This window comes from Podarcis melisellensis (genome assembly GCF_964234715.1).
Source record: "Podarcis melisellensis genome assembly, chromosome: Z".
In the NCBI taxonomy this organism is placed as follows: domain Eukaryota; kingdom Metazoa; phylum Chordata; class Lepidosauria; order Squamata; family Lacertidae; genus Podarcis; species Podarcis melisellensis.
The window spans coordinates 25,861,198-25,882,352 of record NC_138547.1 but is presented as its reverse complement, the minus strand read 5'-3'; the positions used below and the strand labels follow the sequence as shown (position 1 = coordinate 25,882,352).

The 21,155-nt window shown below is 43.0% G+C and overlaps 1 protein-coding gene and 1 long non-coding RNA gene across 3 annotated transcripts in view; one reads left to right on the top strand and one right to left on the bottom strand.

Annotated features, from left to right (window-relative positions):
- LOC309361985 (phosphatidylinositol-binding clathrin assembly protein-like) overlaps window positions 1-8,241 on the bottom strand; it is a 42,609-nt gene extending 34,368 nt beyond the window's left edge. The window contains exon 1 of one of the 2 annotated variants that reach the window (XM_081897405.1): window positions 7,592-8,241. In XM_081897405.1, coding sequence (XP_081753531.1) covers window positions 7,592-7,721 — 130 coding nt within the window. In that variant the 5' untranslated portion in view covers window positions 7,722-8,241. The remainder of the gene's footprint in view (window positions 1-7,591) is intronic. The other variant, XM_081897404.1, reaches the window with a different exon arrangement.
- Window positions 8,242-8,775: 534 nt separating this feature from the next.
- LOC309362069 lies at window positions 8,776-21,155 on the top strand. The gene is made up of 2 exons (XR_014164768.1): window positions 8,776-9,354; window positions 18,895-21,155. It is a non-coding gene; the product is annotated as an uncharacterized lncRNA (long non-coding RNA).

The window sequence follows — 21,155 nt, the reverse complement described above, 5'->3', positions numbered from 1 at the left end:
TTCTTCCAGCCTACATCTTCCTTACAAAAGAACTTTGTATAACAGTATCTGCTAGAGATCATCATAAACTTACAACTGTTTTCTGTATTTCCAAAAAAAAGGAGCTCCTTAGGGTGTTTCTTGTCACAGCATGCCTCTGAGACTAACAAGTTCTGATTTCCTCCATTACCATACAAGGATCCAATTCAGAACTCTATTGTGCCATGCAGTGCTGTAGGCTACTGTATTCTAAATCCCTGGCATTCTTTACCCTGGCAAACCCCAGGCATATCTTGTGTTCAGACTGCATGGTTCAGCTGCTGTGCAGCAGCCAAAGAGGTGTTATTGTAACTAATCCTCAGAACAGTACCTACTAAGAAGCTACAACTCCCCTGAGCCCGATCCACAATGGCTGGGAAGTGCTGCAGCTGTGCCAACTAGCTGCAGAAGTCTGATGGGTGTTCTACAGCTGACTGCCTATGTCATCTCCAACCCCTGGTTTGCCTGGGATTTGATAGTCCGCCCGCCCTGCCCGCCCCCCGTTTTCTCTCAGAAACCCCTAAATTGGAGCAAACATCAACCTCTATCAGTTTTTCTGTGGATTGACGTTTGTTCCGATTCAGTGGTAAACAGTGGGTTTTCCTGGGGAAATGGGTGGGATAAATGAAATACCGCTTGGACCTGTGTCTAGAAAACATGTGGCAAGTGGAAAACCTCTCAGGCCCGTGTTTTCTAGGCACAGGACAAGTGGAATTGTGAACAACCCTGAAGTTCATGGTTATGGGCAGCTGAGCAATGAAATATTGAATGTGTTAACTTAAGAAAGTAAGAGACAGGAAGTGACTTGTTGAGCCCTTAACAGTTTATAGTAATCTGGAAATAAGCATTAGGAGGAGGGGAGAGAAAGAATATTTATGCCATAAAGTTGAAGAAAACCACAAACTGTTATCCCTAAGCAACCCTCCACTTCATCCCCACCTCCCTGCAGTAATAAAACTGGTTCAGGCTGACAGCTAGTTCCAGTTCTGAACCCTTGGTATATACCAGTGGTTTCCATAGCTAAGTAATATGGAACCCCTGTTTTTCAAAAGCCAAGCCCCCTACTTCTGAAAATTCTGACCACCAGTTGGGAATCACTGGTATACAAAATAATGGGAAAGAAAAGAGGTGTTTTCTATGAGCCCCAAGCAGCAATCCAAGGCTCCAGTTCCATGCTGGGTGGAGCCTAGAATTTAGGTTGGTTTTATTTTTATTTATAAATTTTCACAAATAAAATACAATTGATCAAACATTTTCCAGTATACATTCACTTAAAAAGTTGACTTCCCTCCCACTCTTCCATGGTTTTCTCACGATTATCTTTTGCTGCTGCATACTTAACTAATCTATACATCTTTTCCTCAGCTTTATTCTCAAAGTAACTTTTAGTGTAGATTTACTCCAAACCTGATAGTGTGCTAACATATTTACAATAATTTTCTAGAATTTAGGTTCTGAGGCAACATTGCAATATTTCTTTGTTGGTTGCCATTTATAGCTTCCTTTAGCCAAGTCAGTAGAAAAACTGGAGCTCTCCTAGTAGAATTATTATGAAAGGATACACTAAAATGGCAGTACAAGTCAATGCATAGAAACCTCCCTCCTCAAAAGATAACAAAAAAGAAGTGGAATAGAAAGGGGGCTCTCAAGTTTCTCCAATATCGGTACAGTGGCCATCTCTGGACAATGAAGATGAAAACACATAAACAGGCTAAAGATTCAGGTGTAAAGTGTATAAATGTGAATGTATACAAACTGCCTTACCCTTAATATCTGTGCAACGCTTAGGACATGTTATGCACTTTATAAGTGTTAAATACACTATTATATCTTTGCAGGATATAATTTCTTGCAGACATATGGCTTGTAGGGCCCCTCAGATCACCCAGTTTTAAGTTAATTCTCCTTATCTTCACATTGAAATGCCTATTATATGGGCACACGTTTTTAAACTACATCTGCATCCCTCGACTGGTTCCTCCAAAACACTCAAGGCAGCATGCATGCTATTATTTAATTCTTATAACAACCTTAGGCTGAGACAAAGTGGCCTCATTTGCCTGCCACTTTAAGCCACAATTAAGGTTAACTATGATTTGTGCTGGTAAACAGGGCTAAATCGCGGCTGCTTTGCTTCTTCTCTGCCATGCCAGCAAGATCTAAGCCATGATTTGTTTTAGAGTTACAACTAAACCTGGCTCCAAACAAACAATAACCAAGGTTTGTTGGTCCCATGCATCAGCACAATGCACTTTCACCTTTAAACCATAGTTAAGATTACCGGTAAGTGTGCAAACCAGCTCAGTGACTGGGCCCAAACTTCCAAAATTGCCTTTAATTCAGGTTCAATGTTCTGTCCATTGCATAGGCAAACAATACCTTGGTGTCCTTACTATCTCTCTACTACATCTGCAAAGTACCACCACTGCCAGTGCTCTTTGCTCAGCAAGATACAAATACAAGATTGTATCAGAATGAATTATTCTCTCAAGTGTGTCCAGCAGTGGGGAAAATAAATAAATCACAGTGCCAGGATAACCCACTCACAATCAGAAACCAGACTGCTATCAGATACCATGTTTGGACAGAGAGGGCAGACTGAGAGAACGATTACTATAGTTATCCTAAAGCAGGGATAGGGATGCTGTTGGCCTACATTATCCCTGACTACTGGCCATGCTAGCTAGGACTGATGAAGGATGGATTCCAACAATATCTGGAGGGCCATAGGCTTCCCATCCATGTTTCAAAGTTTTCAAAACCAAAACAAATATCCATTCAACTATGAAGGGATAAACAGTTGGGAAACAAAGTATACCAAGCTGCCACAAAAAGGGGGTTCATGAATAAACAAACAAAAGCATCTTTTATATTATTTGATACGCAGGTGATCTGTTCTGATGTACAAATTTTGTAACCAGAGGCTATGAATGTCAATGGATCATCTCTCCTTCTGTGTAGAGTAACTTACAAAAACAATCCTTTAAAAACATGAAGTGCAGGAATCTTGGCATGTTTGAAGTATCAATTATGATGCATGGTGTGAAAGTTTTATGATATGCCAAATGGCAGTCTAAGCTGGAGAGCATTCACAGTTTGTGAAAGACCACATCAGTTTTGCTGGGCTTCTGATCAACCCTCTCTCTGGACCCAAATTTTCACTTATTGCCTAAGATACCGTTCTAGTTTCATTTTTACTGCAACTGGTATACTTCTTCTTTGAAAGTGTTAAAGAGATGATCATACATTCTTGTAAGTGCTATGTGAAGAAGGAAGACAAGAGGAAAGCTTTGAGTAAGTGCATACCATTTATCTACCTTACATATCTTTTCTTACCCACATCCACCCTGTATTAACAATCCTAAAAAACAGATTATTCCGCTTCTATAAAGAAAACCAGCACAGCAGTGCTTGATAACCTCTTCAATACAAACACCCCAATGGCTCCCAGCTTCAGATAATTCCAAACCATCAACCTTTCCTTACACAGTCAGCATTAAATAAAAACCGTTTTTCAAACAAAGGAAACTAGTGGATTAAGCAGAACCATTTTTTCCACAACCTAAAAAAACAATGCTTCATGTACAAGAAATCACATAAGCACTTCACAGCTCTTCTTGAACTTCATGATAATGGCATGTTGTATAAAGAATTATTAGCACTTAATTATTCCAGTGGAGTGAGATTCGCATTATAGACTCATTTCAACAAATGGGCAAAAAGTACAGATAGATGATAGATAGATGATAGATAGATGATAGATAGATAGATAGATAGATAGATAGATATTGCTTTTAAAACTCTTCAATAACATGTCAACACCTCTTAATTTCCTGATGCAAAATAGTACAAAAATACATAGTTACATATAAAATAAAATATTACATTAATACAATGTTACTAATATATAAAAATCAATATCAATTATTCCTCAATTATTGATTTCAACTTTGCATCTGAACTTCAACCTTTCACAGGAAACAGAAACCACAAGAAAGTATTCTTCTGATTTTATAGACAGTATATTGGAGCTATGGTTACTAAGATTTGATGCTTAAATACACAAGCATCAATAAGTAAGTTTAAACTGCCAAAACACTCTTTGTAAACTACTCTTAAATACACAAGCATCAATAAATAAGTTTAGTCCTTAAAGAGCCAAAGCACTCTTTGTTGTTTGCTGCAACAGCTGCATATACTAACCTTCTGGGATCAAGAACTTCGGATGTTACAATTAATTTATACTTCCTTTCATTCTGAAGACTATCATTCTTCAAAAGCACATATGAAGGTTACATTATGACCTAGGCCTTGGGTGACTTCACAACCGCAGAAGATAGAGAAATGATCCAGACAACAAAATGTTGTGTTATACTTAAAAGACTCTAAGATGCTAGCATACCAATGATGACAACAGGGACTACATAATTATTCAGACTTCAGAATATTATTGCTTTTGAGCACAAGAAGTCCCAATAATCTTTTGGAATCGAATGGGATTAAACACACAATGGGCTTGTAGGCAGAAATACTGCTGCAGGAGGTGGAGGACACCAAGGATACCTGATGGGGGCTATCACAAGTCAAGTTAAACATTAAAATAAACGCTTAAATTCTTATCAGTCACCACAGTGCCTTTGCAATCACTGGTCAGAACACTGTAAGCAACTAATGCTTCTTATTGAACTAAGTAAAATAGTGCCTGCCTCTTATGTATTGCTTTGTAAAGAGTGTCTAGATACTGGCTTTTTTTAAAAAAAAATGAAAATACAAGAAGGGCTCAAAAGGGGGTGGCGTTTGCCATGCAAAACAGTTTATATGTTTGCAGAAACAGGATCGAAGAGTACATAATAAACAAATCAGTATTCACAAAGAAATATTTAATCACAGAGTAAGACGTGGGAAATGCACATTGTTACTGCACCACATAGTAGCTGGAGCCCCTGGTAAGTCAGAGGGAGTTGTCCCTGAAAGTAATAGGAAACACACTCACACCAAGCAACAATCAGATTCAATATATGTTTTGCAATATGCAGCAGAGTAACTACATTACATGTCAACACAGTTTCTCCACATCAAAGGGTAGCAAGTAGATTTCTAGGTAGACAGTGTTTTATGCATGCTGTTGAATACATTATGAAACATACAGCACTAATGAAACAGCATTACTGAACATGTATAAAACACTTAGAGTGCTCAAAGTACTTCAGATACATTATCTCAGAAATCCTTGCAACATCCACATAAGATAGCCTAGTATTAGTCCCATACTGCAGATAAAGATTGAGGCCAAGAGATAGTGACTTTTCCCAGCAAACTTATGACTGAGGTGAGAGAGGTGAGACAAACTGGGCAATTTCTCAACTAGCTTGCTACTCTAACTTCAGGATGAAAACTTTCATCTTCCAGGACTGCAGTTTTTAACCATACATGTAAAACAAGACTGCTAAACTCCAAGTAAACAGACTACAATATCTTATCTGGTCAAAGTGTTAACAGAAGACTTCAGACCTTTGAGGCATCAGGTTAAGAATGTTCTTTATTTGGAGGCAGATTCCATTATGATGAGAGTCACTTGACAATATTCATTCACTGACTTCTTAGGGAACAGATATTTTAATTTCAGTTATTTGGAAGTTGCAATGTAAATTCACAAGATGGGGGGGGGGAATCTAAAAGCTACTGACCTTACTAATGAAAGCAACAGCATTCCTTTGCTTTTGGGGGGCAGGGGGGCACAGCAACAGGTAAATACTATTCAAGGATAGCCAAGTATACTGATATTGTTTGATAAAGGCATTTTATCCACCACACCTTTCCTTTTAGCCCATTTTAAAACATCTGCCTTAAACTTCCCACTTTGCCAGGACTCACAAGTGGGTGAAAACCTGACTTTGTTTGATCAGCAGGAGAGAAAACGTGCAGAAAAGGACAGGGCTCCCAGTTTTACACCAAAGGTGGTTTCTGCAGGCCCAGCTTCAATTACCCCACATCACCTGAAATTCTCTCTTCTACACAAACTGTAAGAAGCCCCGCTGTCCTCCTCTGCACCTGCTCTTCCTAGAAAGAAAAAAAATCAAAGCACTAGAAGCTGACTTATACCACAGAATTTCTACTCTGACTAGCAATGATCTTCTAGGGTCAAAGACAGGGGTCTTTCTCATCACTTGATAACTGATTCCACCCAGCACCACCTTTCTATTTTAACAAGAAATGCTGGTAATTGAAACTAGGACTTTCTATGAGCAAATAAGCACTACTACTGAACTTTGGATCTCTCCCCAAGCCCAAGACACGAACACATATACAAGACCTGGGTACAGGTTGAAATAAAAAAGTGGGTCCTCAGTCTAGTAAGAGGCTCTGAAAAAGCAAGTCTTCAGTCTGCAAAAGAAAGGGGCTGTCAACATTTCACTCCAAGTCCCCAGCCCCACTAATTTTTGACAACTGTTGCAATACTGGCAGGATCTCATTCCTACTGCAAATGTCGCATACACGACCAACTACCAAAGTAATCACAACCAGAAAGTCTGGTACTGTAATATCAATTGATGGAGTGATGGAGAAAGCCAGATACCCCCAAGAGTACAATTGGTAATTAAGCTCAACAATCAAGGAGTCAATGTGCCACTGGAAATGAACTGCCATCATTATCAAGTCCTGGAATTAAGAGGGGGAAATAAAACTAAGAAAAAAACAAAACTTTCCTGCTTTAATATCCTTCCCCTGCACCCTGCCAAGAATCTATCTTGTCCAATTTCAACCACAAAACAACCCTATTCTGCCCAGCTGGTAATGTCTCTTTCAAGCCTCCTAAATGAATTTCTCCTGTCTGTCTTGACAACCCTGAACTCGTACTAATAGTTTAACAAACCCACCATTGCCAATTTGAGAGTTATGTTTTAACACCGAAAGTTAAACATACATTGTACTCAGCAAGCCATTTGTGTTTGAACAGCCCAATCCTAAACCCTACCTCCTCAAAAATAAAGTTAAACGGGGCTTCCTTCCAGGTATGCAAGCACAAAACTGCAACCTTAACCTCCAGAAACAAACCCTATCAATCCTAGTTTGTTAGTCGTGCTGCATCCTCCCGCCCCACAGCTTTGCTTGCTTTCCTTCCAGTAGTGGCATTGCGCTCAGCCCTTTCAAAACTAAACCTATACCCACCAAGTCTGACGGTTTCGCTCTGACCCGCAAACGGGGCGAGGTTGGAAAGTCAGCCAGCCCCACTCCTCGTGTGATTTTTTGCATTGAAATCCTAAAACACACGCACACACACATATACACACACCCCAACTAGCAGAGAGCGTTTCCCCTTTGAACGCGTAGCGGGGCTTGACATCTGAACAGCCATGCTCAGGGCTGCGCTGTCAATCCCCGCGGCGGCGGCGACCCTTCCCTCCTCGGCAGGTCATTCCCCCGGGGGGCTGGAAAGGCCGGCAGGGAGAGCCCTATCCGAGGAGTTCCCCAGCTGGGGCTAGCCGCCACCATCACCATCACCACCAGCCCACCCACCCAGGCTCCTTCAAGCCCTTCGCCTGGCGGGCCCGGCGACGGCTGCGCTACTCACAGTCGAGGTGCTTCTTCTTGGGGCCCATGACTTCGTGGGTCGTGGCCTTGCAGACGGCTTTGGCGACGGCCGAGCCGGTGACACTGTGCTGCGCCGCCGTGATCCGGTCCGTGATCGACTGGCCCGACATGTCGACGACAAGGAGGAGGAGGAGGAGGAGGAGGAGGAAGGTGGTGGTGGTCGCGCGGCCTTGAGGCTCTTTTCTTCCTTTGGACCCCAAAATGAAGCGGCGGCGGCGGCGGCAGGGCGAGGAATTCCCCGGCGCCCAAATCCCCTCAGCAGCAGCGGCGGCAGCCCAGAGAGTAGAAGGAGGAGGGCCGAGAGGGCAACGGGACGGCAGGGAGGAGGAGGAGGAGGGCCGGCCACCGCCCCACCAAGGAGAAGCCCAGCCCAGTGCACCGGCCTTGTTGGAGCCTCCTCCTCCTGCTGCCGCTGAGGGGTTCAACCGAGGCCAGGCGGACGGAGGCTCCCTCCTTCCCTCAGAGGACTCCGGCTTGCTCTGGCAGGCGCCTCTGCCTCAGACAGATACTCTCCTTCTCGCCCTTCCGCCTGCCTGCTTGCTTGTCCGCCCTCTCAGCTGGGACCCCGTCCCCTTTCTACCTCCTCCTCCTACACCACGCCTCCCTCCTCCTCCTCCTCCTCCTCGCCGATCTCTTTCCCCCTTTCGCGTTCCCACTCCCAGACAAAATGGCGGCGGAGCTGCGGCGGCGTCAGGTGACGGCCACCATGGTTCGCCCGCCTGTCGCGCTTCCCTCCACGCCTCAGCTCTCTCGTTGGCCCTGGGGGGATTCCGCCCGCCAGAATGTGTGCCGGCGGGCGGGCGGGCGAGCTGGTGGTGCGCGCACACACGCTCCTTGTCTTACAAGCACAAGCACGTACACTCGCAAGTGCACACACGCGCCAGGCTCGCTTCACCATCCATGCCTCACCCTGTCATACACACTCACTCGTCCCATCCCTCACTGTCGCTCCATCTCTCACACACACCTGCACACATTCGGTCCATTTCTCCCTCCTAACAGAAGCTCCAGCCCTCTTTTTCTGTCTCTCTCATACACATTAGCTCCATCACTCTCTCTCTCTCTCTCTCTCTCTCACACACACACACACACACATTCACCCCAACTCTCACCCAAGCTCATTTCTCTCACACACATAACACATATAGCACATATTCCCTAGACTGGATGGATGGGAGGTTGCCTGCTCTTGATTGGGTTACATTCCCTCTGAAGGAACAGGTATGTCACTTGGGGTTTCTTCTAGATCCTTTGGTGAGGCTCAGGTGGCCTCAGCAGCCCTGAGTGCCTCCCATCCACTTTGGCTGGTGGCCCAGTTGTACACCTATTTGGACTTCTGTCATCTTATGCTCTGGTAACCTCCAGGTCAATTACTGCAATGTGTTGTAGGTGGGGCTGCCTGTGAAGATAGTTCAGAAACTTCAGCTGGTGCAGGATTTGGCTACCTGGTTGTACACTGGGGCAAGAGTTTGAGCATATTACACCAATCCTGGCCCAATTACACTGGCTGCCAATTAGTTTCCGGACCCAATTTGAAGTGCTGGCTTCAACCTATAAAGCCTTAAACAGCTCAGGACTGCAATACCTCAAGGATCACCTCATCCCATATGAACCAACCTGGATCCTGCCATCGTCATGTGAGACCCATCATTGTGTGCTTCCTCCATGAGAGGTCTGGAGGGTGACAACATGAAAACGGGCCTTTTCCGCAGTGGCATCCTGTTTGTGGAATGCTCTCCCCAGGTAGGCTGTCTTGGTGCCTTTGTTATACACTTCTTGTTTTTTACCAGATGAAAAGGTTTCTCTTCAACCAGGCGTTTGGCTGATTAACATTCTATGGCCTTTTCAATGTGTTGGGGGTGGAGTTATTGGTCTCTTTGTTTTATTATGCATTTTGTGTTCTCGTTTTGCATTTTATGCTGTGAACTTCCCTGTGATAGTTGGATGAAGGGCAGTCTACAAATTTAATAAATCATCATCATTCTATTAATACACACACCCCATCACTATCTCCCACACACACACTTGCATTCCTCTCTCACACAGGCTCCCTGCTCACTCTATCTCACACATGAAAACATTTTCTATCCATCTCTCACTGTCTGCCCACCTCTCTCTCGCACACAAACACAAACACTCCCATCTCTCTCACATGCATGCCCTCCGTATCTCACTCATGCTCGCATACATACTGTTTCTCTCTCACACATGTCTCTCTCACGTAGACATGTGCACATACCGTCTCTCTAACAGACATACAGTCATTACATCTCTCTGTCTCACACTCGTTTTATCCATCTCTTTCACACTCCAACTCTCCATCTCACACACATACACGTATCCCTGATGGGTCAGACCAAAGATCCTGTGCCTAGCATACTTCAGCATCCTGTTTCCCACAGTGGCAAGCCAGATGTCTCTGAGAAGCTCACAAGCACATCATCATAATTACTGATATATTGCTTCCCCTCTCATTGGGACTCATGAGGGCAATAGCAACACTTTCCTGCTATTTTTTTCTCTCTCCCCAACCAAGCAACTGCTATTCATAATACCTCTAAACATGGAGGATTTGACTGAACAAACATTAAGCTAACCAGCCTGTAGTTTCCTGGATCTCTTCAGAAAGTGTTAAAAAAAATGTCATTACACGGGCCACTTTCCAGTTCTTGGGTGCAGAAGCCATTCTTGGGGATGTTACATAATTTTGTTAGAAGATCAACAATTTCCTATTTGAGTTCTTTAAAAATTCTTATCTGGATATTTTCTGGATCCAGTGGCTTGATTTCATTTAATTTGCCCATATGCCCTAGAGGTATGACCATTATTTGTCTTCATTCCTCTGACTCCTTTCTTTAGAAAGTTTAGGCACAAAGATCTAACCTACGTCTTCTGTAGTAAATATAGATGCAAATAAATCATTCAGCGTCTCTTAAATCTCCTTTTCCTCCCTTATGCAACCTCCCTTTCCTCCAAAGGTCCAACCACTGCCGTAGCCTGTTTCCTGCTTATAATCTATTTTAATAAGTCGTTGATTATCATGATTTTAAATTGGTGTTTTTTTTGGGGGGGGGCAATATGCCTTTTTGCCTCCAATAGATTAACCATGTGTGTTAACCATGCTGGCAGCTTCTTGGCCTTGGTGGTACCTTTGCTGAACTGGGGTATATTCCAACTCAGCTTCTGGCAAGAGTGTCCCTTCAGATGGCAGTAATGCAGCAGCACTGGAGAAGCATTGCAGAACTAATAAAGCAGAGTGATGTTTGGATGGTCCAGTACAAATCCACTATTAATATGCTATTATTGCGTTAATGGCATGTTGCAGAATACACCTGCAAAAATCCTCCCACTGTTCTGGAGGGCTCCTTGATCATTTTCCATGTACAAAGCGACACCACCTTCAGTATGCCCTTCTCCAAAGCAGTGCCCTCAGAAGCTGAAAATGTGTTGTTGTTTTAAAAAAGACTAAATCCCACACAGGTTGAAAAGTCACTGGGAAAGGGGGAGGATATGTTCAATCGTGAAATCGGGTTGTGAATCTGCAGGTGGCGTCAGTCGCTGTAAAATTCTGTACCCTGTTTGAGGACTCATAGGTAACTGGGCAGGAGGTTTAATTCAATCCCTAACTGTGTTCCTAGCAGATAAAATATTGGAGGAGGAGGATTGAGAGGCACAAAAGAAGCATTAAAGTGCCAAATTATGCAATGCTCCTATAGGAGTTCATCTGCATGACATTCATTCAGAGCAACCATTTGCACACTTCAGTTCCCTTTTTGACAGGAAATTTTGTAATTTTCACAAAACATAGCCTTGAAATTGAGACTGTTGCCAAAGACAGGTTTTGCTCCCATTTAACCATGTTTGTTGTAATTACTAGCTAATGTAAATGCAAGCATGCTGATTTCAGAATTCTTCCCAACTAGAGGAGTGGCATAAATTTAGCAACTGCACTCCTCTGAGAGTGTTAAAATCATAGCGCATTTCACATACCCTATAACCACAGTACACTATGAAAATGAAAATTTGTATGTTAAAACATGAAAAATTGAAAACCCTGGTGGTTTCCATTGTTAATACTCTAATGAATGAAATGTTGTAAATAAATAAAGTAAATGGACCTTCAACAAAATATTGTATTGTTCCTGTTCAGAGACTGTACACACTAACCCATTTGCAGAACAAAAGCAGTTTTTCTCAATCCAGAATTATCCATGCTCATCCTCGACATGCTGCCTTCAATCTAGATGGAGTCTGCAAAGGTGGGCGTGGTTACTTGATAATGTATTTTAAAACCCTCTCCTTGGTTAGCTTATCAATGTCTTTTCCTCCCTGCACATGTCCCAGGTGAATGAAGGAAGTGGTGATTCATTCTTGGTGTATATATATATATATTTATTTCATAAAATTTACACACTGCTTGAATGTAACAAAAACAATCTTAAAGCTGTTTACAAAAAGATAAAACAAGAAAATCAAGAAAAAATTAAGTAATAGTTTTAGAACATATAAAAAGTTAAACCACTAAAACAAGCTAAAATTCACATCAACTTTCTAAGCACTTATGTAGGCTTGTCTAAAAAGAGTGTAGCATTGCCAAAAAGAATTCAGTGAATATGCATCCTTGATATCGATATGCAGGGAGTTCCAAAGTGTAAGTGCTTGCACACTAAACAATCACCCACAATGCTGTTGGGCAAGTGTGGATACACACACCCCATATCTGTTTTGCCTACATCTGCTTTCAAATGAACAAATTGGGGTAATGCAGAATCAATCTGCAATAAACTATTTTCTGAATGAAACTAGTGTTAGACTGTGTGCTGACTGTGTAGAAAAAACAAGTAGACAGTCTCCATTGATTCTGGGATATATCATGTACAGAGCCACAGTTGTAGCCAGACTGTCAAGCACTTTTCCAGGATACTCCATCCTGTTTTCTCTCCCCCCCCCAAGTAAGTCAGCATTATATAACCACTGAGCATATTCAGGGTGTCTCCAAACTGCATACCCAAACTTTAGGTTTATGCAATTAAAATGGATTAAAGCACCAGAAACCCACTTTAAAAAAAGAACTGGACTTTTTGCGGTCCAGAAAGTGGCAGAAAAATGCAATGGAAAATGTGGAATTAACAAATGATTAACAGGAAAACATATAAGTGCCCCACAGACAAATTGGAATGAGTGTAGAACAAATGCTCAACGTCTTATAGATACCCCTTTAACAAACCAGTACCAATGCTCAATAAATAATGGATATCATCCACATTCCATGTAAGCTTTATGCAAGCTAATCAGGATGAATGCTCAATAAATAGGTCATCTGGAGGATCCCTCAGTCCTTATTGGGTAGTTTTGGAAATGATTTCTGCAGGGGGGTTCCTTTGAACTTCCATGAACATGTCTGGTGCCCTTTGAGCTATATAAGGTTCTGTTCTTGGTTAATGAGTTTGGTTTTAGTATAATAAATAAATAAATAGCAGGGGGGCTGCTGAAATCAGATGGATAGCCTCTTCCAAGGCCAACAGGGAGTCAGGAAGAGGCTGTGGCAAGTCATGTGGTGACAGCTTTGCGCTGACTCATCTGGTGTGGCCTTGTGACCTATGGGTCCTGAACTATTATCTAATGCACTCTGGACATGGCCAAAAGTGGCCACATGGGTGGCAATCTTAAAGTTGAGAAGAAAGTGATTGTCAGAGGCAGGTGAAGAAGAGTCCTGCTGAACCAAGGGGCATGGCCACAATAGTTTAGTTTGCTAATGTGATATCACACCTTTAGGTCTTCTAGCACTGCTCTGCCATTCTTCACTATGAGTATAGCTTTGATATAAAGATAACTAGTTCTGTAATTCACTATGGAAAGAAAGCAGTTGAATGCATGTAATACATTCAGTAGCTAAATAAATAAATGCTGAGTTGCCCTGAGAGAAGGAACAGCTGCAATCAAGCGTGATGGTGGTCTTGTGATAGGGACATCTGTCCATTAGCACCTGGACTGTGACAAACAACAGGCCATCAAACAATTACAAATCAGATGGAAACGATATTTGGCGGCAACAAAACTGGATCTTAGCAGTCTGTCTAGAAATGATAAGCTCTCCAGTGCATGATTGGTCTAGAAATAAGCTGCTGTCACACATTATCAGTTTCTATTGTAGACATAATAGCCTGCATAGCAACATATAAAATTATATCCTTCCTACTGCAATTCATTGGGAATGTGAAGAATGCAACTTGCAAATGGCATCTTTTTCATCCCCCTCCCCCCCCCTTTTCTCATCCTTCTCTTAGCCCACCTTTCCTTAAGTCAGAGATAGCCAATATAGTGCTCTGCAGATCTGGTTGGACCACTGGCCATATTGCTTTGGGTAAATGGAGCTGGATTCCAATGACATCTGGAGAGCACCACGTTGACTTTGTTTGCCCTAAGTACAGAACCATTACATCCAAGTTCCCTTTACAACAGAAGCAATACCGTTTTGGGGTATTAATGCTATTAGCCCCTCCATTCAGTTCAGCGATGTTAAGGTCCTGAATGAATCCTTTAAAGTTTATCTCATTGCTTAGTATCTTACAATTCAGCATACGAATGTGGAGGAATCTGATGTTGTTCACAACTCAAGATTCACTTTGCACAAAGTCCATCACTGCGTCTCAAAGTCAAACCTGATGCTGTTCAGTAATGAAAAAGATAACATTTTGTGCAGCGTGAGCCTATGCATATTTAGCCAGAAGTGCGTGGCATGCTATTTGATGCAGCTTATTCCGAGGTGCTATGCTTTCAGCTCCACCATTGTGTATCATTGTGAGGCTGCTCTTGTGGGACACTAAGACTTTATCATAGAATCAAAGAATCGTAGAATTGTAGAGCTGGAATGCCAGTACAACTAAGAGGCATTCTTCTAAACGAGAAGCCACTCCCAACTGTTATCTCCTTTAAACACTCAAACTCTACCATGGGTGTTCTAGCAAGTTTTAACCTCCACCCTTTACTGACACTGAGTTCCTCAACCAGAGGCATCCCATTTTGTTTACTTCAGGCTTTGGGAACCTAGAAAGATGTACAGAAAGTTGCTTCATATTGACTCAAACCTTTGGTCCATCTAGCTGAGTATTTTCTACTTTTTCAGGCAATAGCTCTCCAGGTTTTCACACTGGAGCCTCTCACAGCTCTGCCTGGAGATGCCAGGAACTTCTGCATGCTAAGCAGATGCTCTACCAATCTACTGCCCTCCAGATGTTTTCAACTACAACTCCCATCAGCTCCAGCTTCCACTTCCTGCTTGTAGCACATCTGATTCTGCTGACTTCGCCACTGTCTGCTGTGCCACTCTGTTGGACTCCTGGGTTCTGCCCCTTCGCCTCTCTCACATATGCTCAGGAGCAGAGAAGGCTGGTGCCCTTTGGAACTGGAAGGGCAAAAGGCAGGGAGACCAACAATATATAGAGCCAGAACAAACGGCTGGTGGAGCAGAGACAGCTTATCCTAGTTTTGTTCCCATCCTTCTGCAGTTCAACAAAGGCAACACTGCAACTAAGGAGGAAGACCTTGACAGCCAGTGCCACCCCCTGAGATGCATGTAAATAAGGAGGTAGGCAGGTGTAGGGCTGGCTAAGGTTGGTGGGGTATTCTCAATTATCCTGATGGACCAGCCTCCGCATCTCAGGAGTATCCTCATTTGTGACATGGATAAGAGCACCTGGCAAGACTAGCTGGTTCAGACTCATCTAGTCCTTAAACCTGTTCTTAGAGTGGCCAACCAGATGCCCATGGGAAGCCCACAAGCAGGACCTGAGCGCAACAGTACTCTGCTCACTCCAGTGGCATGTCGTCATAAGGGGAATAGGCTAGTCCCCTAAATTTTCTGCTGGTGCCTCCTTCCCAAAGCCCAGGAATCTTCTGCCCAGCTTAGGGAGGTAGGTATGAGGCTTTGATGGGTCCAAGATCTGTCCTGCCATTTTCCCAAAGACCACCCGGCTTTTGGAAGGAAGCAGGAGTACTTCAGCATCCTGTCAGAGCCCTGGCACTTCCTTTGCAAAGCCCAGGAAGCTTCTGGCTGGCTTAGGGAGGTATGATGCTCACGTGCGCAATGTCAGGACATCATAATGTCACATGCATGACATCCCCCCATCCTTCTTGCAAGTGGGCGCCTCTGGCCCTAACTGTTCCCCTGTTAAAAATTTCGCTGCACGCCACTGGCTCACTCATGATTTCCAGCAACTAGTCTTCAAGAGCATGTTGCCTGTTGTACCAGAGGCAATTTATACAGTAGGTCCTGACTAGTAGCAACTGATAACCCTATCCACAAATTTATCTAAACCCCTTTAAAGTTGTCCAAGTTGGGGGCCATCACTATATCTTGTAGTAGTAATTGCAGGGATGGGGGGCGCTTCACTGCAGGGAAACCAGTGCAATTCACTACCCAGTTGCTTTGACTCTGTTTCCCAAAGATGTGCAATTGGTGACAGCTGTAAAGACACACACACACACACACACACACACACACACTTGTATTGAGATGACAATGGAGGCTTTGAAAAGGTTTCCAAAGTCACATTGCATCTGGAATGGGTTGCTTGGCAGAGCATCATTACAGTGAAAACAGGATCTTTCTCCTTGTTGGGCTCATTAGGCTCCTTAGCATTAAAACAAACAAATAAAGAACACAGCCCCAAATGCTGGAGATAATCCAACGGCCATGTTACACAAAATAAATAAATAAAAATGCACTGCTTGAAATACAGATCTTTACAGCAGGGAGCATGTAATTAAACCATAGATTTAGAAGCAAAAGCATCATTGCAAATCTAAATGTACTGCTCATATGATGGATGGATGCCAGCCTATTTCCATTTAGAGATCTACACAGAAGCTAGGAGAGTCTGGCTCCCATTTATTTTCTTCTTTAAAAATCTCATTGGTAGTGACAGCTCTGAAGAAAAAACTCTGCACTTATTTCATCTGTTACAGACTCAAAATTATTATGGAATGCTGGGAAGCAGCCTCATTTGAGTTAAAAACAAACAAAATATTTATTTATTCAATGCATTTATATCCCACTTTTTACTCATAGGAGCTCAAAGTGCTGTACATGCTGCTCTCAGCTGGAGATAATTCATTCAAACTGGTCCAGCCACCCCAGATTCTTCTGATTATGCTCTATGGTATCCCTCAGGAAGGGACATTTGTTATTCCTTTCCTTCTGAGTCCAAAGCATTACAGGCCCAATAATAAAAAGCAGTTCAAAGTGACTCTTGTTGAAGGTTACAGTACAGCATGGGCAGAAGGTAGATTGGCAAGGGTTTCTGTCTCCCAGTTCTTTTAGGAATGGCAGCAACAAAACCACTCTCCTTGCCCTCTTCTTGTGAATGATGCTGCTAAAATAAAGAAAGCTCTCTCTCTCACACGCCATAGCTGTCAACTTACAGATTTGAAAATAAGGGACCAGCAGCCTTGAAAATAAGGGATCAGCAGCCAAAATAAGGGACCTGCAGCCTCACCTGTTCCAGGCACTCCAGTCTTCCTGTCCTCCTGCAGTCTGGTCAAACACATGCTGGTAGCTTCAAGAACACTGTCCAACCAACTTTGTAACCAGAGGTTCAACTGAATAGAATCTGAATCACATGCACCACAAGGCCTATGCAGCCTCAACTTAAGATGGCTCCCTGGCCTGGCTTTGCACTGCAAAGTTTGCAGCAGCATGTGCAACAAAATGGTGTCCAGCATTCAAAAAACCCCTCAGCTTGCATTAACTAGCCACACACACACACAGCCTCCCCCCCTCCCACGAGATCTCCTTTCCTTTTTCCCCACCATGTGCCCCCGCTCCAGACAGACCTTTTCGCTGGCAAGGGTGAGTGGGCTGTCGATGACGTATCCATCCAATTCTGATCCGAGCACTCAGCACAGGTATGTTCAACTTCTGAGCCCCTCTGAGCCAAAGGCAGAAAGCCCAGCCAGCAACCAAACGAAACCTCAAGGAAAACCACCGTAACCTCTCCGCTGGGAAGCGCTGAGCAAAGGCGAGTCCCCAGGCAACGTGGCCGATTTGATCGGCGCAAGGCATGCAAGCTCCACCCCCAGACATTCTTAGACTCCTTATTGGGTGAGCAACACAGCCAAGCAACACAGTTGGAGCCTCCCTCCTCCCTGGCTGGCAGGGAGGGAGGGAGAGGAGCTGCTTCCTTTGAAATTTAAGGGACATCATTTAAGGGACATCCATCAATAAGGGACAGCAGCGGGACATGGTGCTGGAATAAGGGACTGTCCCTCCAAATAAGGGACGCTTGACAGCTATGTCTCACGAACATAGAGACACACAATATTTAGCTTCAGGATGTCTCCTCATGCCAATTGCATAATATTGAATGACACACATATCTAGTTGAAGAATATTTGCATTCTACATGAATGTCTTTTGCACCTGGTTCTGGATGGTGGATCTTTGAGTTCTAGTAAAAACACACACACACAAAAAACACCACCACTACAAAGCAGACCCTGACGTTTGCTACCACAGCAACACATTAAAAGGCCATAGTACAAAAGTTCTGCAAACCCCTTAAGCAATATGTTGCTTAGCATATAACAGGTTTAAAAGCAATTGTCTTAAGGCACATGATGCAGCAGTTGCTAAAGCAAAGCAGGTCTGGAGGTGTCCAGTTCCTTGTCTTATATACCAAGTCAGAACACACTGGTCTCTCCAGCTCACTGATGTCTACACTGATTGGCAGTGGTGCTCAATGGTTGTAGGCAGGGGATATTCCCAGCCCTAGGTAGAAGTGCTGCAGATTGAACCTGGGATGTTTTGTGTGCAAAGCACTAAGCTACAGCCCAACACATCTGAAAGAAAGCTGACTTATACTGAGTCAGACCATTGGTACATCTAGCTTAGTACTGTCAACATTGACTGACAGCGACTCTTCAGGGATCTAGGAAGGAGTGTCTCCCAGAGGCACTTGAAAATGCCAGGGATTGAACCTGGGATCCTCTGCATGCAGAGCAGATGCTCTGCCATTGAGCTATATGTACCGTTTTGAGCTCTTTGGAGGTTGCTTAAGATCTTTTTGCCTAAACGTCAGCTACCAAAAATGGCTGCAATTCAGAGTAGTTCTTTTTGTCCCCTGTGAGCAGTTCACGTCATTTGCAGGTGGGATTCCTCATCCTTTTGCTGTACCTAATTAGCACCCACAAAGCAAAATGCATTTCTTTTCTCAAAAGCAGGTGTGAAATATCCTCATTTTACATTGAAATGCTACACTTAAAACGCTTTCTCTCTCTCTCCAGCTTCTGCAGACGCAGCATATGGAAAAAGAAAACAGGAAATAAATCAGCAGTTTATATGGACAGGCAGCAGCACTAAGAAAGAAAGAAAAAATGAAAATCACATTGCTGCAAGGCAGCCTTTGACAACCTGGTGCCTTTCAGATGTTTCAGACTAGTACTCCCATCAGCCCCAGTCAGAAGTTAGTGAAGTCTGTTGTAAAGCTTTCTTTTTAAATGAATGCATATTCCTACAGTATGAAGAATGGTGCTGGGAATTGTAGCTCTGTGAGGGATAGACTACAGTTCCCAGGATTCTCTGGGGGATGACAGGTGCTTCAAATGTATGATGTAAATGTGACGAGCTTTTGAACGCAGAATAGAGAGTTTTGGAACTCATTAATATCTGCATTTGCTGCTATCAAAGCTCAGAGAGGCAGGTGAGCAGCAAAATATGTCTCAGCTTGGGACAAAAAAGCAAAGCAAAACCGGTTCATGCAAACAGTGTTTCAGGACAGGAGCCAATACATCAGCCAAACCAAGATGTTTTCAGCTGACTTCTGCTCCAGTTACACATTTAGTAATACAATTGCTCCACCACTTCCTGATCTGATATTCACTTCCTTTTTCCTGCTACATAAAAAAAAACCAAAAAACAAAGCAGCTTAACTATTTGGCATGTCCGTGAGAGTTAAACTTGGAGAGCATAGCAATACGCTTCTGAAAGGGCAAGCACATAAATTCCTTAGCCTAGATTTATATGACTTATGGCATAAGCACATACATTTCTAGCCCAAAGAAAGTTCCACTGAGCTCAATAAGGCTTCCACATAGACTCATAGAATTGTATAGTTGAAAGAGGGTCATCAAGTCCAAGCTCCTGCAATGCAGGAATCCTGCCCTCAGCAAATCCCTTGGTGGGCACAAACCACCAGCCTTCTGGTTAACAGTCACATGCACAGACTTGTTATAGCACAGGAGGTATAGGACTGAAGCCCTGAGCTTCCACAGCCATCACCCAACATGAACCACCATTGGCAGGAGCAGCAGCAGGTATCTTCTATGCTTATGATAATATCTTAATTCTCTTGTTAATTATGTTGTTTTAAATGTGCATTTTATATTTGACTCCCTTTATTAAATGTTTTCTTTTGAAATGTGTTATTTTTGTTAACTTTACTGTGCTAAATGTGCATTCTGTAACTGACCTCCTTCATAATGTTTTATTTTGAAATCTTTTAGCTTCCTACTAATTATGTTGCTTTGAATGCATAGTTTATATTGGACTTTCTTCAGTAATGTTTTATTCTGGATTATTTGGTTTTTTAATGTGTTGTAAACAGCTTTGAGGTTTTTTTCTTAAAAATACAAATGGAATAGAAGCAAAATGAATACTACTAATAACAATCTTCTTGTCCGTGGATGGTCCCATGGTAATGTAAATGAAGGCGCTCACAACCTGAGCATTGTAAATAGGGGAAAAAATGATGCTATTATGTTCAGTTTACCTGTTCTGGGATCTGATTTGTTAATCAGGCATTGTGAGCAGAAAGACCAGAGGAGCTGTAAAGTCATTTGTGATTATCTCCTGGCTTAGACCAGCCTGATTTTGTTAGAAACAGCTCCACTGTATGTTTGCTCGCAGCAGAAGCACCTTTAGGAATGAAGTCAAACAGGCTTTGTTTTGTAATGTACAGGGAAATTAAGTTCTTAAAATGTCCTATTTTCCCTGCCCACGCAACAAAACAGAGCACAAAGCCAGTTGACCTGAAGATTAGAGATGGGCGAATCTGTCAATTTCAGTTTCTCTGTTTTTAATTTTTCCAGTCTGAAATTCTCCACATTTCCACACCAGCCCCCGTAGTATTTCCTCACTTCCCTTTATCAGCACTTTCTCTTATCTTCAGAGAGATCATTGACTTTCTGCACCTTGTGACAACTTCGTTAGAGCTATTTCCTCAACTTTGCTGGAAGACGAGCTCCATCAGGAGCCTCCTTCACCTGAACTGTTTCTATGCCAGCTAGAAAGCTATAAGAGAACAGGTGCCTGAGTTTGCTTCCAACCCCCATTTCCCTCCCTGTCTCTTTGTGTGTCCTTTTTTTTAAGGGACTGTCTTGTTTAAATTGATTGTATGTCAGTCACTAAGTCACTAGGAGAGCCTTCATAGCTGAAGAGCAGGGTAGGCATCATTCATGCCAATCTTCCTTGCATCCTTCTGATTGTAGCATCTGTAACACCAAAGCCTTTAGAATATATACTAATAATGATGAATATTAATAACTGA